Genomic DNA, 18,756 nt, shown 5'->3' on the forward strand with positions numbered 1-18,756 from the left:
CGACCAGGTCAGCAGTGGTTACTGTTTCCCTAGGGAGAAAAGAGGGCACCTGAACTATGCTGTGGTTGTGGGAGGTCACCAGATAGAGAGGACATAAGGAAGTTTTCTTGGGATTGAAACCCCTAAGTCCGGGCAGGGGGCTGGTAACAGGTGGCAGAGAATAGAACATGGTGCTTCCCACAGGGCTGGGCTGCAGCTGCCCCTGTGTGAGTCCCCTCTGCCTGCCTCCCCTTTTCTCCTGCTCACCTGGATGGTCTCCCTGCAGGATGGGCCATGCGGAAGGCTCGTGTGGCCGAGTCAGCCCGGCAGTGCCGACGTCAGACCTTCCACTGCAATGGGCCAAGCCACTTGCCTTTCAGGAACCTGCGTCAGGGCATAGAAATCCCCCACTCTGGGCCTTCCTGTGTTGGCACCTTTTATGGATCACCCTGGGGGTAGAGAAGTGGCCTGTCCCATAACAGACAGCTCTGCAGCGCCTCGGCCCATGCAGCCCTGGAAGGCCCGGCTCAGGCCCGGGGGTGGTGGCAGCTATGACTTCACTGCTGGGGCAGGAGGAGACCAGGGACACGTGTCCAGGCGAGCAGCTTTCAGGCTGAGCTGGGCATGTAATGCTCAGGGGGATCCTTGCTTGGACTTCCCAGCCAGCAGCTGCAAAATCCAGATAGGACTCCTGCTCGCCCTTCGAGCTTTCAAACCAAGAGGCACTTGGGGAGAGGGTGAATGGTGTTGGCAGGTAGAAGTTCGTTACCCTGTGTACCAGACCTGTGCTCGGCTCAGGGATGGGACACCCTGGAGGAGCTCTCAGACCATCCACATCGAAGTCAGGAGCCTGTGTAGGTCTTTATTCCCTCTTCCATTTCTTCCTATCTCTGCTCCCTCCAAAAATAAAGCTGCACACAGAGAGCTTAGTACAGTACCTGGCACACAGGAGTACTACCATCCGCATTTCTCAGGGAAGTAAGTCGGGGCCACCCCCACTGCCCCTCTCCGGGGGCATTGATCACCTTGGATTTGATTGTCATAAAGATGAATCCAGAGCATGAAATGGCTTGTTCAGCAGGACTCTGCAAGTGAGCTCAAGTGGAGATTCAAGTCACTCATTCCGTAAGCATTTATTGAGTACTTGCTAGACCCACGTGCTGGAGGAATGAGTGGCAGTGAGCAAAGCTGGTCCAGGTGGGGATGCATCCAAAGCTCTTGCTCATCCTACCAGGCCACCTGGCTGAGCTGCACACACGGGGGAGTGAGAGTCATACAGTGTGGCATTGGAAGAGGAATCAGGCCATCATCTCTGGGGTGGTGGACTGAGCTAGCTGGGCTCCATTCCAGCCCTGTCCCCACCTAGGATGGAGGCCACAGGCTCCAGCCTCAGGTCCCTTGCCTGGCCCTGGCTCTTGTCTGCCTCGGATTTACTCCCTCTAGTTATCTCTGACCTGGTTCCAGGCCTTTGGCTTTGCATCCAGGTCTGCACTCTGCCATGCCCTTGGCCTCAAACTTCGGGCTATCTTCTGCTTCTCAGGTCTACTTTCACCTGAAATGCTTTTTTTCTGGTTCTGTCACTTGTGTGCTGCAATGTCCCTAGGCCAGCCAGAGGGGATGAGGGTTTAAATAGTGACAGTACCTGCTCTGCTTGTCTGTCTTCTGTAAATGAGCTCTGTGCTGTGCCTTATCTGAGAAGCGAGGGAAAGAGGCAAGGATTCCTTCAAGCCAGGCCCCTTTTCTCTGCCCTTGTGGCCTGGAGCTCCGGCTTGGGCCATTAGCCCCTTGAGCCTGACAGCGAGTGAGTGTTCATGCAGCTGGGAGTCTCTCTCCTTCCAGACCCCTCCTCTTGGTTCCGGGGCTCGTCATGACCAAGCCCTGACGCTTGGTCTCCACCCACCTCCCCTGAGAAAAGGCTTGCCTGATGTTTGTCAGGACCCAGATGGAGCCCCACGCAGAGGCTGCCTTTCTATTCTCTGCTCTTGATCTTTCCCCCAAAGGTCCCATCTCCAGTCTCCAGACAACTGGGCTGTAAGGGTAGTGCCCTCCCTTGGCATCCCCACAAGTGAACCTGGCAGGTCACCTAATTGTGAGGCTGCTGAGGTCGGACAGCAGAGATGGGGCCACAGATCAGCACAGGGTGTTAGTGTCTGCCTACAGCAGGGAGAATCTGGCAGCATCTTACCAGGACAAGGGACTGGAGTGAGAGAAGGTGAAGCTCCAAGTGGGGATCAAGAAAACATTTTAAGTAGGCTGTGAATGAGAAGCAAGTTGTGTTTGAGCAAAGGAAGTTCTCTCCCAAGTCAAAGTGGAGGTGGCCAATCTCTTTTTTCCTACTGTTTTCTCTTTGGGAGCCAAGATCAGTGTATACCCTCTTAGCAAGTGATCCATCCTCCATCCATCCATCCGTCCGTCCGTCCATCCATCCATCCATCCGTCCATCCATCCATCCATCTCCCTCTCCATCCTTCCATCCATCTGCCCCTCCCCACTCCCACCTACCCATCCCCTGATCCATCTGTCCATTTATCCTTCCGTCCATCCACCATCCATCCATCAAGTATACAGTAAGCACCAACTGTATGCCTTGGTTAGTGCTGGATGCTCTGTTTAGAGATGGTAAGAAAAAAAAATATATATATAACTATATATGTATATATATACACACATATATATTAAAGTTTCATGTATGAAAGTTATTTACAAGTTATATATGAATATATACACATTTATGTATATATATGTAAGTTCTATCTATAACATATATGTATATATTTCCAGATGTATCTGTCTATCTGGAAAAGAGCATGCTAAAGCCTTGAACTGAAAGCTTGTTCCTTTGACCTGAAATGCGTTCACCCTTCCCAGCAAACATACTTGTGGGAGGACTGAGGACTTCCTTTGGCCTTTCTGAGTCACATCCTGTTTCTGCCTCTTCATTGCCAGCCTCTCTGCATTCATAAACTCATTAAGTACCTTAATTCATTGTGAATAGAAGGGCTGGAGGCAAAAAGGGATATTCCCTTGGGTGCGGGTCTGGGCCACAGCTGGGGTGGTGCTGTCCCAAGTGGTGTGCGTGTGTGCACAGGACATAACGTGGGTCAAAGGGTCCCGACTGGTTGAATAGCATCAGCTAGGAGTGGGTGGCTGGGAGACCCATGAATGTCTTGAGAAGAGAAATCTTCACATTTTCAAGGACTCTCAGCTTTGAGTTATTCTTTCAGAAAAAATAAAGTGAACCAAGCCAACTGTAAGTAGCTGACATTCTCCTGTAACAACATCTCCATCATGAGTTTGCATTCCAGAGGCGAGGTGGGCATGTCAAAAATCATTCTGCAGTGGTAGGAGCGCCTGAGGGGTGGGGGTCTGACAAGCACAGAGAGTGGGTTAGTCTTTCTCATGGAGGAAATGTGCCCCCAGGGCTCGAGGGGTAGGAGACGCAGTTCTATCCTGGTGTTCCCTGTAGGACAGGAGGTGGGCTCTCAGTGATAGGAATGACTGCTCTCTGCTGTCAGGTAAGTGCCTGTGTACCGCCAGGCTCTGGAACAGAGCACCAGCCACCGAATTGCCTGCTTCCGCTCGGCCTGAGGCCTTGGCTAAGTCAGCAGTGCTCAGTCGTCCCAGGCTCACTCCTTCCACATCTGAAACATCGCCGGTCCGTCCTCCACTCCCTTGCTCCACACATGTGCCCACTGTCCCTGCTGTGAGGACACAGGTTGCAGGGGGATAAGACAGGACTCTGCAGGAATGGCTCAGACACAGGGACACCCGCAGAAGAAGCGGTCAGCTCTGCTTGACGTGCCATGGCGGAAATGCCCCTGAGGGTTTGCGTGAGTTGCTGGACAGTCATGATGTAGCAGATGGTTTTGATGTCCCGCACCAGCTCCCGTAGCCCACCTCTGATGTCAGTTGCAGAGGGTGGTCCATGCTACCCAAGCTCTTGTCTGGGGCTCTGCTTTGGGGGCACCCAGTCCAAGACATGTGAGGAAAGAAATTGCAGGCACGTAGGTCCTGGGGGTATGAGGGCCATACTGGGGATTGGTGAGCAGTAAGGCTGGGAAGCAGTAGGGGTTCTTCCTGCAGACCAAGGATCTTATTTGATTCTCCCGGGAGTCCTATGAGGTTGACACATTCTCCTATTTATATCCAGTGATTTTGTTTTTCTGAAGTATTTTTAGCAGACACCTTGCTGCTTAGGTGTGCAGAGAATCATCCCCTTGACCCACTTCGGTTGATGGTTGTTTGTGCAACAGTTACCCAGGAGGGACCACACACCTGCACAGGGGTGGACATCACCTCCTCCCCACCCCCTCCCCTCCCTCTCCTCCCTTTGTGCTCCATGACATACTGTTGGAGGGGAGGGCTGATGTGAAGTACAGGGCTGCCTTCCTTCCTGCAGAGGGCTCTGGATGAGCCCCTGAGAGGGCGGGTGCTGGTGTTCAGACTCACGCAGATCAGGGTCTTGAATCGCCGTGAGGAGGGTGAGCCAGACCTGTCCCACCCCTGGATACCAGCGCTAGGGTGCTGCTCTCCAGCTGTTGTTCCCGTGTCTCCCTCACACTCGTGCTCTCGGGAGCTCTGAGGTGGGCTTTGTGTCTTCTGTGAGCCATCTCTCTGGAGCAGATGGCTCAACAGGGGGTACTTCTCATATGTGCACAGTTGCAATCCCCAAAGGCATCCCCTGGCTGGTGGTGATGGCATTGCAGAGCAGGCTCTGTGGGCTCAGAATCTCCATCACCATAAGCTGCCAGTGTCGCTCAGACCACCATTTACCCGAGGCCCCACGGGGACCAGAGCAATCTTTCCAAGATACAGATCTGACTTCCGGGCACAGATCTACCAATGGCATCCTTCTCCCTAAAGTCACCTACGTTGTTACTCCTTAGCATGGCCCATAAGGCTCAACATGGCTAGATTCCTGATTCCTGCCTCCCTCTTGATCCCGCTTCCCCTCTACTATAGCCGTTGATGCAGACATGAGGTACTGTGTTCAGTCCCTCTAAGCCAGGGCTTGGCCACTTGTGGTCCTCGGGCTGGATCCAGCTCATTGCCTATTTTTTTAAATCTAATTTTATCTAAATCTTTATTTTTTAATAAAGATTTATTGGCACATCCTTTGTTTATGTATTGTCTGTGGCTGCTTTTCTGCTATAACAGTGGAGTTGAGCACTATGAAGAAGACTGTAAGGTCCATAAAGCCTAAAATTGTTCATATCTGATCCTTTACGGGCAGTGCTGCTGGACCCTGCCCTACCTGACCCTACTCCTTTGTACCTTCGTGCCTTTGCCTAATGCTGCCTCCCTGTAATGCTTCCTGTCCTTTACCTACGAATCCTTCTAGACCAAGTTTTCTGCCCATCCTTCCCCCAACCTATGTTACCCGAGCAAGATGTCCCATTCCAATCTTGCACAAAGATTGCAAGTGTGTGAGTCTCAACCATGGTGCTGAGCATGCCGGTTCTTCTATTGACATACACGTCCCCCTCCCACTCTAGTTCCGAAAGCAGGGCTAGTTCTCATTCTCCTTAGGACTCCATTGCCTGGCCCGATTTTTGAATGAAGCTAGAAGATTATGGTGTAGAGACTAAGCACAGCTCGTTAGTGTTGGCACCCTGGATCACCCAAGCCCTCGGCTGGTTTCTCCCCATCTCTGAAAATGCATCAGTGGATGGGGTTTCACTGCCTTTGTGTTTGCAGATCTCCAACCTCTACCTGTATGATAGCGTGCTGATGTTGGCCAATGCCTTCCACCGGAAGCTGGAAGACCGGAAGTGGCACAGCATGGCAAGCCTGAATTGTATACGCAAGTCCACCAAGCCATGGAACGGAGGGAGGTCCATGCTGGACACAATCAAAAAGGTGTGTGTAAGAGGACACCCACTGGGATGAGGTTGAAGATAGACCCTTCCTTGCACACACACACACACACACACACACACATGCACACACCCCAGCCCCTTGAGCAGGCGGTCTAAAGCTTAGCTTTTTGTGTGGTTGCCCCTGCAGGCCCTTCCCAGGCCTCTCTCCATGCCATTCTTCCTTTCCTAGCTGGTGAGCTGGGCTTCATGGATATGTATTATTACTATTATTATTATTATTATTATTATTATTATTATTATCTCTGCTTTTCAACAAGGAGATTGGACTTTACAGAGGTCGAGTAACTTGCCTGAGGTCACAAGTAAGCAAACAATGGAGGCAGCTGCCCAGCTCATGTGTGCCAGATAGCCACTGTTCATAAGAGAGGCTGTCTCAGTCAGCAGTGCCTATGCTGATCACTAAGACCTTAGCTTGTGTGTGTGTGTGTGTGTGTGTGTGTGTGTGTGCACATGCATTCTGCATTGATGCCGTGTTGCGCACACTGAGGCATGACACCAAGTTGAAGGCTGAATTTGGAGTGAATTGGGTAATCCATAGACTTGTTAGAGTGAATTGGCTTTCAGAGACTTCAGGAGGGCATTTAGGGAAATCTATAGCACTAGGAGTTGTAGTCACAATAAATTGTGCGTGGTGTCATTAGCACCGAACATATTTTGGTGTTGGTTGAATTTACTGCAGCCTGAGCCAGAGCTGGGGCCCTTCTCTGGCCAGCTCAGGCTCTGGGCCTCTCCCAGCTCACAGTCTGTGGGAGATCAAGGCTGGATGACACCCCCACCCTAGGCTTGAAGAGAGAAGGGGCTCGCCACAGACTCCCTCAGCCCCTCTGCCACCTGCTCCTACGGAGCCCACTGCATGGCCAGAGAGAGAGGGGCAAGGCTTCCACACCCACCACATCCAGTCTGTGCCAGACATTGTGCTTTGTACACATAACATCCTTCAACCCTGGCAGGCTCTGTGATGTGGATCTAACTCCAGGCTGGCGATGATGGGAGATGGCTTGCCCAAGGTGGCACAGGTGGCAAAGCCAGGACTTGAGCTGGTGTTGACCTCCAGGGCGCATGCTTGCTGCCGTGTAACTTACCGCCATGTGCCTGATACGGCTCTGTTGACCTTTGACCTCCCTCTTGGCTTAGGCTAAGGTGACCCTTGGAGCAGAGCGCAAGGGAAGATTATAAGCTCTAGGAGGGTGGAAACAAAAGTGTCATTCTTTGATCTCAAGGCTAGCATGTAAGTGGCACGGAGCAGGTGCTCTCATCATACTGACCACATGAATGTCAAGTGCAAGCCTTCGGAATTTCCCCTGTGGTCAGAGGTCTGGGAAGTGTCGATCCTACTCTGGGGCTATGGGACTGCTAGCAGCCCTCTCCTCATCACAGGCTGTCTACTGCTTCCTCAAGACCTTGATCATCCCATTCTTGGTGACTACTTCCTTCTCCTTCTTCGTCTTTGAGATTCCATCCCTTTCCCCATCTATATTTTCCTCAATGAATTTTTCTTCTCTCCTGCAGGGCCACATCACTGGTCTCACAGGGGTGATGGAGTTTCGGGAGGACAGCTCGAATCCCTACGTCCAGTTTGAAATCCTCGGTACAACCTACAGTGAGACCTTTGGCAAAGATATGCGTAAGGTAAGTCTCAGGGCCCCCACCTCCCTCTCCTGCTGCCGTGGTGCCACTGGCTCTGTGTTCCGAGCAGGTGTTAACCACCGCAAACATGCCCTGTCCCCGTCTCTCTCTGATGATGCTGCCATTATGTTGGTGTTTATGGGGCACAGTGTGGAGAAGGCTCAGAGGGTTTTTCAACCAGGAAGTTCTGCTAATGCAGTCTCTGAGTACAGTAGGGCCCTGGCACTGCCTGGTCCTGCTGCTTGACCCTGGATAGCCAACCAAGCAGGCATAGGCTGAGGCTGGAAGGGACATTGTGTTTTCCCAGAGCGGCTGAGATCAGCCCAGCTGCTGGGGCAGGTGTAACCGTGGCTGAGGCAGGAGTCCAAGGTTACAGCCAGTGTCCCCCAGATCTAAGAGTGAGACAAAGCCATGAGCAGAAAAATGAACCATGAAGAGGGTGGGAAGCAGGGAGCAGGGGAGCCCAGTGGAGGGAGAAGGGAGAGGCAGACAAGCTACGTAGCTCTGGGCGGGGTTCGGCTGTTTTATTTGGTGCTAATGCGAATGGCCGGCCCGGGGTCTCTTTTCAGTAATACTTTGCCTCTTCCTCTCTCTTCCTATGAAGGATTTTCAGGATTGAAGACTTGGGGGTGGAGGAGGCAGCCTTTACCCAGGGTTGGAACCCCCAAAGTTAAGGGGAGGCTTGTGAAGCCAAGAATCTAGTAGGTATTGGGACCGAGAGGTTAATGTGGCAAGCAAGGTATTGAAACAGTTATCTGAGAACCTCACATGTGGTCACTGCGAGCCAGTGTGGAGCTGATGGTGGGGTTACACAGCCCTGCCACCCAGATGGCTTCAGTGCACTCCCAGGAATGGTCCACACAGAAGGCCCATGTGCTTGTCGGGTCATTAACTGGTTGGCATAAACTCAGGCACAGGCTCATATAATCACACACAGACATACTCACACACATACATTTCTGTACACTTGAAAGGCGGGCATCTCTACTAACCAGTGCTCAAGAGGTGAAGGGCACAGTGAGCTCTCACCGGGGCAGGATGAAGCCTTGGCAAGCAGCCCTCTAGCCTGGCCTCCGGCATTGCTGGGGGCGGTAGAAGGGCAGGAAAGGCTGAGCCCTCTTGAGATATTGAGAACCTGGGTGACGGGATTCTCTGGCTGCACTCCTTGAGGGCCAGGTAGAAGGATGCATGTGTGGGGCAGTGGAGGGCATGAGGGCTGGAAACATACCGGGGGTGGTCATCGGTTATCCCATGGGAGGAGGACTGGCTCCCCACAGAGGGACTGGGATGGCCCGGGGGTCCATGTGCGATGCAGGAGTTGGAGAGTTTCCATCTTAGGACGGAAGGTGGAGTCATGGGTTGGTCGTATAAATAATGGGAGGTTGAATAATTGGTTGTGATACGACAGTGCACAGGGTTTAATGACACTTTGCAGCTCAGAGGTTTGTTTGTGGCATCGTAAAGGGTGTTGGCCTCTATGGTGTGATACTCTGGAGGGTCGAGATGTGATGTGCAGTGTCAAGGGCATCAGGGAGGCCTCGTGATATCTGTTAGGGATGCCCAAAGCTGGGAGGCTTGTTAGGGGGCCAGGAATGGGTGGTCAGGACCGTTCAGGACCACAACAGAAATTGGCTTGTGTTGGGACTCCCACCTGGTAAGGAGCAACGAGAATCAGGGAGCCTTTTCAGTCACCCTGATACAAAAGGGGCTTGCGGAGTGTAGCTACCTGCCGAGGCGACTCTTCACATCTGCCACCGTCCTTGCCTTCATCCCCTAGTGGTCCCCAGCTAGAGACACTCGGGCCCTGCCTGCTGGCTCCCTTGCTGCCCCCACCCCCCTTCTTTCAGCTCAGCTTCGACAGTAATGTCCCACAGTAGATGGGAATGTGGGCTGTGGGGGTCTCCACCTCTTAGCCCCCCCCCCCCCCCACTGGTCACTCCAGGTGTCTGAGAGACCAAGAGGCACTGTGTGCTCCACTTCCTGTTTCAGGTGTCTGGGCCTTTCTTGTTGCCATGGCAATGCTCCTCCAATACCTCAAAGCCAATGGGAGCTAGAATCTCTCAGTCTAAGGAGCTTCAGAGAGCAGGAGGCCTGAATATAATTGAGTTGGAAGGGAAGCTGATTTTCAAGTGGGCTTTATTTTAAAACGTATCCTTTTGTCATTTTAAAATCTGACCTTAATAACTTGCATATCCCAGTTCTTATCTGTCTGCCAGGCACTTATCTCTGTTAAGGAGAAGTTATCTGGAAAGCAGGGAATGGGATTTACCACAGCAAATGTTTGTTATTCAGGCCTGTGGTGGTTCAAGCAAGGTCTGGGAGGTTTCAGGATAAAGCCAGGCAAGGGGATTGGGACAGAGTGTCTCAGGTCTAGGGCGCCCTTTGAAGGCAGGGCTGAGCTACGGTCCCAGTGGAAGATGGGGCTGTGAAGGGCAGGACTGGGAAATTGGGGGACCTAAAAGTAAAGTTTAGGGTGGGCAGCAGACTTGAGGGAAGGGTTAAGGTCCTGAAGCACACAAAGGCTGTGCAAAGATCATTCGTGCTAAGGAAGCAGGCAACTCTGAGGAACCCCCTCGACTGCATCTCTCTGGCCACACCCAGTTCAGGATGGTTAGAGGAACCAGCGGGGCTGATTGCTGGATGCGGTCGTGTTGGAGCAGGGTCAGGGGTTCTCTGCAAAGGTGATCTATATCTCAGTATATGTATATCTCCTAATCTCCTTATATTGATATTTATATAACTTCTATATATTATGTATTATGTGGTCTATTATAATTTCTTTATATTCTATATGTGGACATATATATGTAAATATCTATGTAGATATAAATATATATATGTATATATAAGTTTAAAAACAACTACAGCAAACAAATAAACACAGGCACAAAAACAAAAACCAAGTAGCTTCTTTAAGATTTAAACCAAGAGGAATTGTTTAAGTTAGGGAGCAAATGGATGTTTTCTTAAAGTAAATACTCTGGAGGGAAATCGCAGGGAGGGTGAGTCACCCAGACGTTTTAGATTAAGTGGCATCAAGAGACTGTGGATTACTCAGCCCCTTCAGAGGATGGAAGGAATAGGTGATTGCCTTTCGCTGCAGGGTGCTGGACAAATACTAATTAAATTATCTCATCCAGGAAGTGCGTTCTTGTTGAGGGAGTGCTGGATGGCAACATCAAAGGTCTATGTCACCAGCCCGCTGCGTAACTCCCGGCAAAATATCAATCATCTCTGTGCTCTGCTCGGAGCTGCCTGGCATGGGTGATCACCAAGCAGCCTCATGGGGGGGCAGGCTTTGCTGCAAAGTCACGTCAGGCTCCCATAGGACTTGGCCTGGCATTTGTCCTGGAGGTGCCTGCTTGTTACTATCAGAGCTCCACAAATTTCTCCTCGGTTTTCTCTGTGTTCAGACAGAAATCTGCAAAGACGAGTCCCATAGGCTCACCCAGGCAAATGTCCTTAGCTTATAATGTGGGCTGGGGCGGCATTGTTGGAAGCCCCCTGTATGGAAGTTTCTGAAGGTGGGGGCACGGAAAGCTGTTTCGCGTAGGGCAGAAGGGAGCAGAACAGGAACTGTTGAGCACCTACTGTGAACAGTGGTGCCTGACAAGTCTGTTGTCTCACTGACTTGGGGGCCTTTGTGTCATTCCTGCCTCTCGTGAGCTTCTGCAGCCACTTCCCTTCTCCGAACCTTCATTGTCTCAGATGGGAGGTGCAGATACCATGAGCCTCCTGGTTGAGTCAAGGGGTCCGTCGGTGTAATGACCCTGAGGCTGCCCTTGGCAGTGAGTACTGTCCTGTGTGGCGTGGGCCATCAGTTTCTGGCAGGCAGGGCCAGACCCTTTCTCAGAGCGGTCTACTCCAGACCCTCAAAAGCAGAGACTTGCAGGCAGGCTTAGAACATGGCCTTCTACCTCGAAGTGCCCCGGGCCCCGGCGCCTCACCATAGCATGTACTGAAGCCTGAAGCCAGAGACTGGAGGGGGGCTCTGTGTGCCTGGGCAGTACTCACTTCACACGTGGGAGCAGATAGTCACTCTCTATAAAGACCCAGGGGAGCGTGTGTTGGAAACGTGGCTTCTAATGAAATTTTGTGTTTAGGACTGTTTTGGTGTGATTAAAAGAAGAAGGAAAACATGGTTGTCTTTTCGTTTTGATTTTTTTCCTTTCCCACAAGCATAATTCACCTGGAGTATAACACCCGCTACAGCCCTGCAGAAACATTTTTCCATGACATGATTACTGAGGATATCCGCCCTTTTCCATCCTAATGATACTGATGTGGGAGACTCATTCCCTTCTGCCAATGCAGAGTCCCTGTTGCACTGACACCTTGGGGAGACTGCCAGCTGCCCTAGGCCCTTTGAACCTCATTCCCCATGGGCACCATCCACCTGATTCACTGGCTCAGTGGAGGGTGGCCTGTCACCTTGGCCAGAGGGTGGGAAGTGGGCGGGAAGCATTGGAAAAGCCTATGAGTTTGCTCTATGTGTTGGCGTTCTAGGGCAAAGAACATTCTGGTGTGGTGAGAGAACAGGGCTGTTTCTGCTCCTTGCGATAGAGTAGAATTCAGTTAGAACCAAGAGACTGAGAAAGAATTTAGTCCAGTGCCTTCAAGCTTTTCTTTAGTTCTAGAAAATCTGTTCCACCAGAATCTTATTGGAACCCAAATACATTAAACAGTTGTAGAAACAGACATGCAGTGGTTGCAATAGGTGGGAAATTGGGGTCGAGGGTCCTGATGCTCCCCTGCACCATCTCCCCCATCCCGAGTATCTCTATGGTTTTCTGAGCAGCTCCATATGGGAAACTGAGGCCCAGAGACTGGAATGACTCAATTATGTAGCACCAACGAGCGTGTGGCTGTGCTGGGGCTGGAAGGCAGATTTCCTGAGGGGAATGTGGGGCAGAGGGCTGGGAGCATTTTTTCTGAACTCGGGACAATGCAATTCCATGACCCCCTCACTCCACTCAGCCCACTTTCCACCCCACCCTCCCATCACCGTACTCTACCTGCCCCCACAGAGCCAGCAGTAGGGCCCCAGAGTCCCTTCCTGTTGGTGTGGAGCCTGCTGAAAGTTCCACCAATGCCCTTGTCTCAGCCTCCCCATTCCAGCCACGACCCAAGGAAATGGGAGGCTTTCATTCTCCTTTAACCAATTTAAGATGCTTCTTCTGTCTTCTACGTCAATTTCCGTTCTTCACGAAAGCTGGCTTTGGACAGGAATCAAATGCCCTCCTTGATGTCCTGTCCCTGGGAGAGGCTTGTGACTGCTGATAATTCATAGAGTAATAATTGCTCATCATGTAGTGATTGCCATGCCATAGGACCCCGGCCCTCCCGGGGCTTGAAAGTGCATCATTAACATTCTCGTGCAGGTCTGCTCCACTGTGTTACAAATCTCCCCACATTCTCAGGGTTCAGAAGTTCTAAGCTGTGAGGCCAGGTGGAAAAGGCAGCAGCCAGTAGACAAGATCATTCTGGTGATGAAGGAGGGGCTGCCACTTAGAGCACAGGTGGAATTCTTTACCTGGTGGCTCTGGTAGCTGGTGCCAGGAGCTGCACAGTGGATTTCGCCATGAAGAAGGGGAGGCGGGCAGTGGTGGGGCTGGGAGAATCCAGCCTGAGTGTTGTGCAGTGTCTCTATTAAGCAGCTCTGATAGAGGCTCCCAGCTGTGCACAGTGAGTCACGGAAGAGAAATAAACTTCAGTTTCTTTGTGGATTAGCATTCTTGCAGCATATTTCCCAAGTAAAATGTCAACCGTTCCAAACCCTTGTGCAGAACGGCGTTTGATAGAGCTGAGAACCAAAGCAAACCCTGCTGCTTCATCTGAGTAAAGGGATAAGGAAAAGATACAATTAAGTGTTTCATTTTAAGTACGTTTATCACTTCATTTTGAAGATAGCATCAATACTTGCTCATTTAGGGTAGAACAATTAGAAAATACAGATAAATGAAAAGAAGAATATAAAAGTCAGCTGTAATCTCTGAACCAAGGAATAAATGCTGTTAGCATTTCTGGTGCATTTACGTTCTTTCTTTCCTTTTCTTTCTTTTTCCCCTTGCTCTGTACATAACGATAGAGAAAGCGAAATGTATATTTATCAAATTGCTATTTATTATGCATATATTTTTATATCCTGACTTCCACTTAAGGCCATATTGGGAGTATTTTTTCATTCCTTTATTCTTTACTGTGATTTTTAATGGAAATACATTACTCAGTTTACAGGGAGCCCACACTTATTTTATCTTCCTACATGATGTATGTTTAGGCATTTACACCATATTATTATGGAATAATGTAGTAATGAACATCCAAAATATATGCAATTTTAGTGCATCTATATTTATTTCCTTCTACTTTTTAAGAAGTGAAATTACCAAACCAAGGGTAATAATTTTTTAAAGTTCTTTATATTGTTGACACCTATTTTTCCAATTGATTATAGAAAGATATTAAAATTTGCATATCCACCAGTAGTATATGGAAGTCTCTGTTACAGCCTGTGCTCAAAACATTGGGTGATAATTAAACAATTTTGCTAATTTGGTAACAGTACGGAAACGCAATGTCGATAAATTTGCATTTCTTGTGGAATTATGCATTTAAAAATGTAGTCATTGGTCAGTTGTATTCACATTTGGTAAACGACACCTCAGGTCCTTTGCTTTTTTATATTGGGGATGAAGTTTTTCTTGTCGCCTCCTATAACCTGTCTTTCAGAAGGGAATTGATAGTTATTTGTGTCGGATATTTTGTTCCCACAAATTGGTTGCCTTTGAAGAAAATAATTTCACACAGAGACATTGAACAATTTGAGACAATGAACAATTTATGTATTTGTATTTTTTAGAAAGTCATGCTCAGTTCACAAAGTAGATACTATTCATCCATACTTTCTTCTAGTATTTTTATGGTTTGATTTTATTTCAGTGTAATCTGCCATCTCCTTGGGATTGATTTGGGATGGACTGTGATGTGATGACCTAGCGTTTATGTTTTTCGGTATTGGTTTCTACTATCCAGGAATCTTTCCTTTCCCTGTTGACCTGAACGTCACATCTACCCTATGCCCTGCTTAATTTCCCATATCTTGCCATTGATTTTTAAAACATTCTTAGCCTCTTTTCTCCCTTTTTTTCCCCTCTCAGCTGACATTTAATCAGTCTTTGTACACTTTTAGAACATACTCATCTGCAGGTAACAGAATGTTCATCTCGAGTGTATAAACAATAAGGAAGTCTTATTATCTGTGGCTTCAGAGTTGGCCAGTGCAGACTCTGTGCCCAGATCAAAGGCTTGGGTCTTTTTCATCTTCCTACTTGACTGTCCTCAGGGTGTAGTCTGAGCTCTCTTCATAATTTCGGGATGGCTGTGTTGGTTCTAGCTGTCATACCCAGAAAGACAGTAGCAGGTAGAAGAAGAGGGTCCTTGCTGTGTGTTGTTTCCTTTATATAAATGAGAAGACCTTTCCCAGGAGTTGAGCCTGGCTACATGTTTTGTAGAGCAATGCTTTTGCTTTTCTGTTATGACAGTTGAGGTTTTCCACCTACATGCATATGTGACATTGACCTATAGTTTCCCTCTCAGATGCTTGTGTTCTACTTCTGTTCGGCTTGTACTCCCTGTTTAACATGGATAGAGAATGCTCATTCTTTTGCACTTATAGGGACAGAACTCTTGAAAGTTGGAAATAATTTAACTTGTAAAATTACCTGGGCTGGTTGTGGGTCTTGGAGCTATTACTTTGATATCTTGGAAATTCTCTTGCCTGGTTTCTACATTTCCTTGAGTAATTTTTAGTAATCTGTTTTACAGAAAATCTTGTATTAACACTGGCGTTTTCAAATTCATGACTAAAGCTCTATATGGTATTTGCAAATTTTCAAAGTATCTATTTGTTGAAATATTTCTCTTTTCATTGCTACTGTTGTGTATTTGTGTTGTCTCCTTTTCTTGCTTGATTAGACTAGACAGAAGTTTTTTTTATTGATCTTTTTCAAAGAACTCGGTCTAATTTGCTTAATCAATTTTGTTGTATTTTATGTTTCTCTAATTAATTGATTTGTTTTTCTTCCCGTCTCCCTGCTGCCTAGTGTTTGTTTTATTGTTAATTTTTAAACTTATTATAGGAGGCATCAGATAATTTATTCTTTCCCGTTTTGGAATGCTCTCTATTTTATTCGGAATATAGTTATGGCTGAATCTTCGTGGTTTTTCTAATGTAAACTGACATGTAATACTCGTACAGAAAAGTGCCCAAACCATCCGTAAAGCACGGTGTATTTTCAAAAAGTGAATGGACCCCTGCAATCTACACCCACATCAAGAAACAGGACATCGTGAGTGACTCCAGGGTTCGCTCTCGTGCCCACGTCCGGTCACTACACCCCCCAGCAGAAACACTATTGACCTCTAAATGCGCACACTCCGCACACTGTTGTATCTGCCTTCTTTGCTCAACATCCTGTTTGTGAGGTTCATTATTACTGTTGTATGTACTTCATTCATTCTTACTGTGTTTTAGAATGTAGGTTTTATTATCATTCCGGTATGGTGAGCACAGCGGACCCAGCGATGCCTACCATTGAAAAGATAGTTTGTTCCAATTCCCAAGAGTTGGGCGTCTGCAGCTCACACCACACAGGGCTGCGAGGAGAAGCACCGGGGTGAGTCAGCCCGCAGAGGGAGCAGGAGAAAGAGCTTTTACTGTGGTTCTTGCAGGAACGAATAGGTGAGGCAGAGGAAGCAGGCTCAGGATTGGGTAGTTTGAACTGACATAATGTCAGTGGGCTCTGGGGTGTCTGCTGTCTCACCATGGACTGAGGGCAGAGGAATAGTAGCTCAGAGTGGAAGAGCTCCATAAAGCAGGTGGTTGGGGGTGGGGCGGCAGGCTCTGGATTGCTTAGTTTGCATACGAAAGGCACAACTGCGGGAGAGTCCTTTACTGTCCCAGGGAATTGGCTAGCCCCGAGAGGAGCAGTCTCTCCAAGGATTAGCAAGACCCTAGATGGCAAAGCTTGGGAAATGCAGAAACTAAAAAGACACGATTAATATAGGCTGACATATAATATGCCTCTTACGAATATTTCACCCTTGGTTTATGTATTCTGCTGTTGAAGGCACTTGAGCTGTTTGCAGATTTTGTGTATTACCAATAATACAGCTATAAAGATTCTGAGATATATCTTTTTGGGGAACACATATATGTCTTTCTGTTGGCTCTATCCCTGAGAGTGGAATTTCTAGGTCAGAGGGCATGCGTATGATTAACAGATGCCGCCGAACACTTAATCGAAAGTGCTTGTTATCAGTTTTATTCCTAGGGGTGGTTCCTAAGAGCTTCCGTTGGGCTTCACTGACCCTCAGCAAACTACCATGGGTTGTTAGTCTTTTATACACTAGCCATTCTGGTGGGTGGGTAATGGCTTCTCACTGTGGTGGTTTCATTTCCATGATGAGTACTGATGTGGAGTTCCTTTTCATGTGTGTATTGGTCATTTGGAGATCTCCTTTGCGAGGTGCCCGTTCAGCTCTTCGTGCCTTTTTTTAAAATTTGGCTTTTGGCCTTTCTCTTAGTGATTTGTGGGTGAACTACATACATGTCCTTTACAAATACATATATTGGCATTGTCCTCACATGCTGTGCCTTGCCTCTTTAATGCTCTTAATGACATCTTTTAATGAACAGAAATTCTGAATTTTAATGTAGTTCAATTTATCCAATTTACCACCTTTTATTCCCTATTTACTACATTTGGTGTGCTGTTTAAAAAAGGCGTACCTCTTTAAGAACACGCTGTGTCATCCTATATTTTCTTCTAAATGTCTTTTTGTTTTACACTGCTCATTTGTATCTGCATTACATCTGGCGTTGATCTCCGTGTAATGCGTGTTTGGAGGCAAGATGCATTAAAAAAATACAGGTATTTGATTGACCCAATACTATTTATTGAAAGAATAAACTCTTTTCCCTACTGCTTTACCATACTCCCTTTCTCAGAGGTAGGTAACTGTATATTGTGGGTCTGGTTTCGGACATTCTCTTCCATTTCACTGGGCCATTTGAATGTGCATCAGGATCATACTGTTCTAATAATCAAAGTTTTATGTTTTGTTTTGTCTTAGAAAGAGTACAAACGGGGCAGGGGGTGCAGAAGGAGAGGGAGAGAGAGAATCTTAAGCAGACTCCACACCCAGCACTGAGCCCAATGTGGGGCTCAATCCCATGATCCTGAGATCATGACCTGAGCTGAAATCAAGAGTTGGACATGTAACCGACTGAGCCATCCAAGTGCCCCAATAATTATAGTTTTTTAATAGTTCTTGAGTGCTAATAGTGTAAGTCCTCTAGCTTTCTCTTTTTTTTCAAGATCGACTTGACTATTCTTGGCCCTTTGCATTTCCTCATATATTTGAAAATTCGATTTTTATTTTCTGCAAAAAAATCTGGAATTTTGATTGAGATTGCATGGACTCAAGATCAATTTAGGGAGAATTAACATCTTACTAACATTGCCCCTCAATTTATTTAGATCTTCTTTAGTTTCTCTCAGGAAATTTTGTAGTTTTTACTGTAGAGATCTTGAATAACTTTTGTTTGATTTTTCCCCCATATATTAATATTTGTGATTATATTATAGATAGCATATATTCAGATTTATTTTTCTACTTCTTTGTTGTGTATATGTAGAAATATTATTGGTTTTATATATTAAACTTGCTTTTAGTGAACTATTCACTGATTTATTCTAATAGTTTACCTATAGATTCTTAAGATTTTCTATATACAGTCACATCATATATGGAAAAATGAGAGTTTTATTTTTTCTTTCCCATTTTTATGCCTTTTATTCCTTTCTTTTTCCTTATTGCACTACTTAGGGTCTTTAGTTCAAGTTGAATACATGTAGTGATAGTGGGCCATTCTTATCCTGTTCTTGATCTCAGAGGACAGCTTTTTATAATGCACAATTTTACATTATGTTTGCTACATATTTTTGGTAGGTACTTGCTTTAAGATTGAGAAAATTCCCCTGAGTTCCTGGTTTGCTAATAGTTTTGTCAAAAAGGCGTATTAATTCATTCGAAGGTTCTTTTTCAACTATCAAGATAATTATATAATTTATATTTTAGCTTTCTGTAAATGTGGTAAGCGACATTGTCTGATTTTTTGTTGCCTTTTGGGTACCACTTACTATTTCTCCTTTCTCCATCAGTTCTATACCTTGCTGTTTTGATTCTTATTATTTTATAATAAGTT

General features: G+C 47.3%; 1 protein-coding gene across 1 annotated transcript in view; it reads left to right on the forward strand.

Annotated features, from left to right (window-relative positions):
* The window catches only part of GRID1 (glutamate ionotropic receptor delta type subunit 1), a 685,250-nt gene that overhangs the window by 478,531 nt on the left and 187,963 nt on the right, over positions 1–18,756 (forward strand). The window contains exons 7-8 of the mRNA XM_045783660.2: positions 5,677–5,838; positions 7,368–7,487. Of these exons, the coding sequence (XP_045639616.2) occupies positions 5,677–5,838; positions 7,368–7,487 (282 nt within the window). The remainder of the gene's footprint in view (positions 1–5,676; positions 5,839–7,367; positions 7,488–18,756) is intronic.

The sequence above is a fragment of the Ursus americanus genome, chromosome 6 (genome assembly GCF_024610735.1).
Source record: "Ursus americanus isolate L20-20 chromosome 6, mUrsAme1.1.p, whole genome shotgun sequence".
Lineage (NCBI taxonomy): Eukaryota > Metazoa > Chordata > Mammalia > Carnivora > Ursidae > Ursus > Ursus americanus.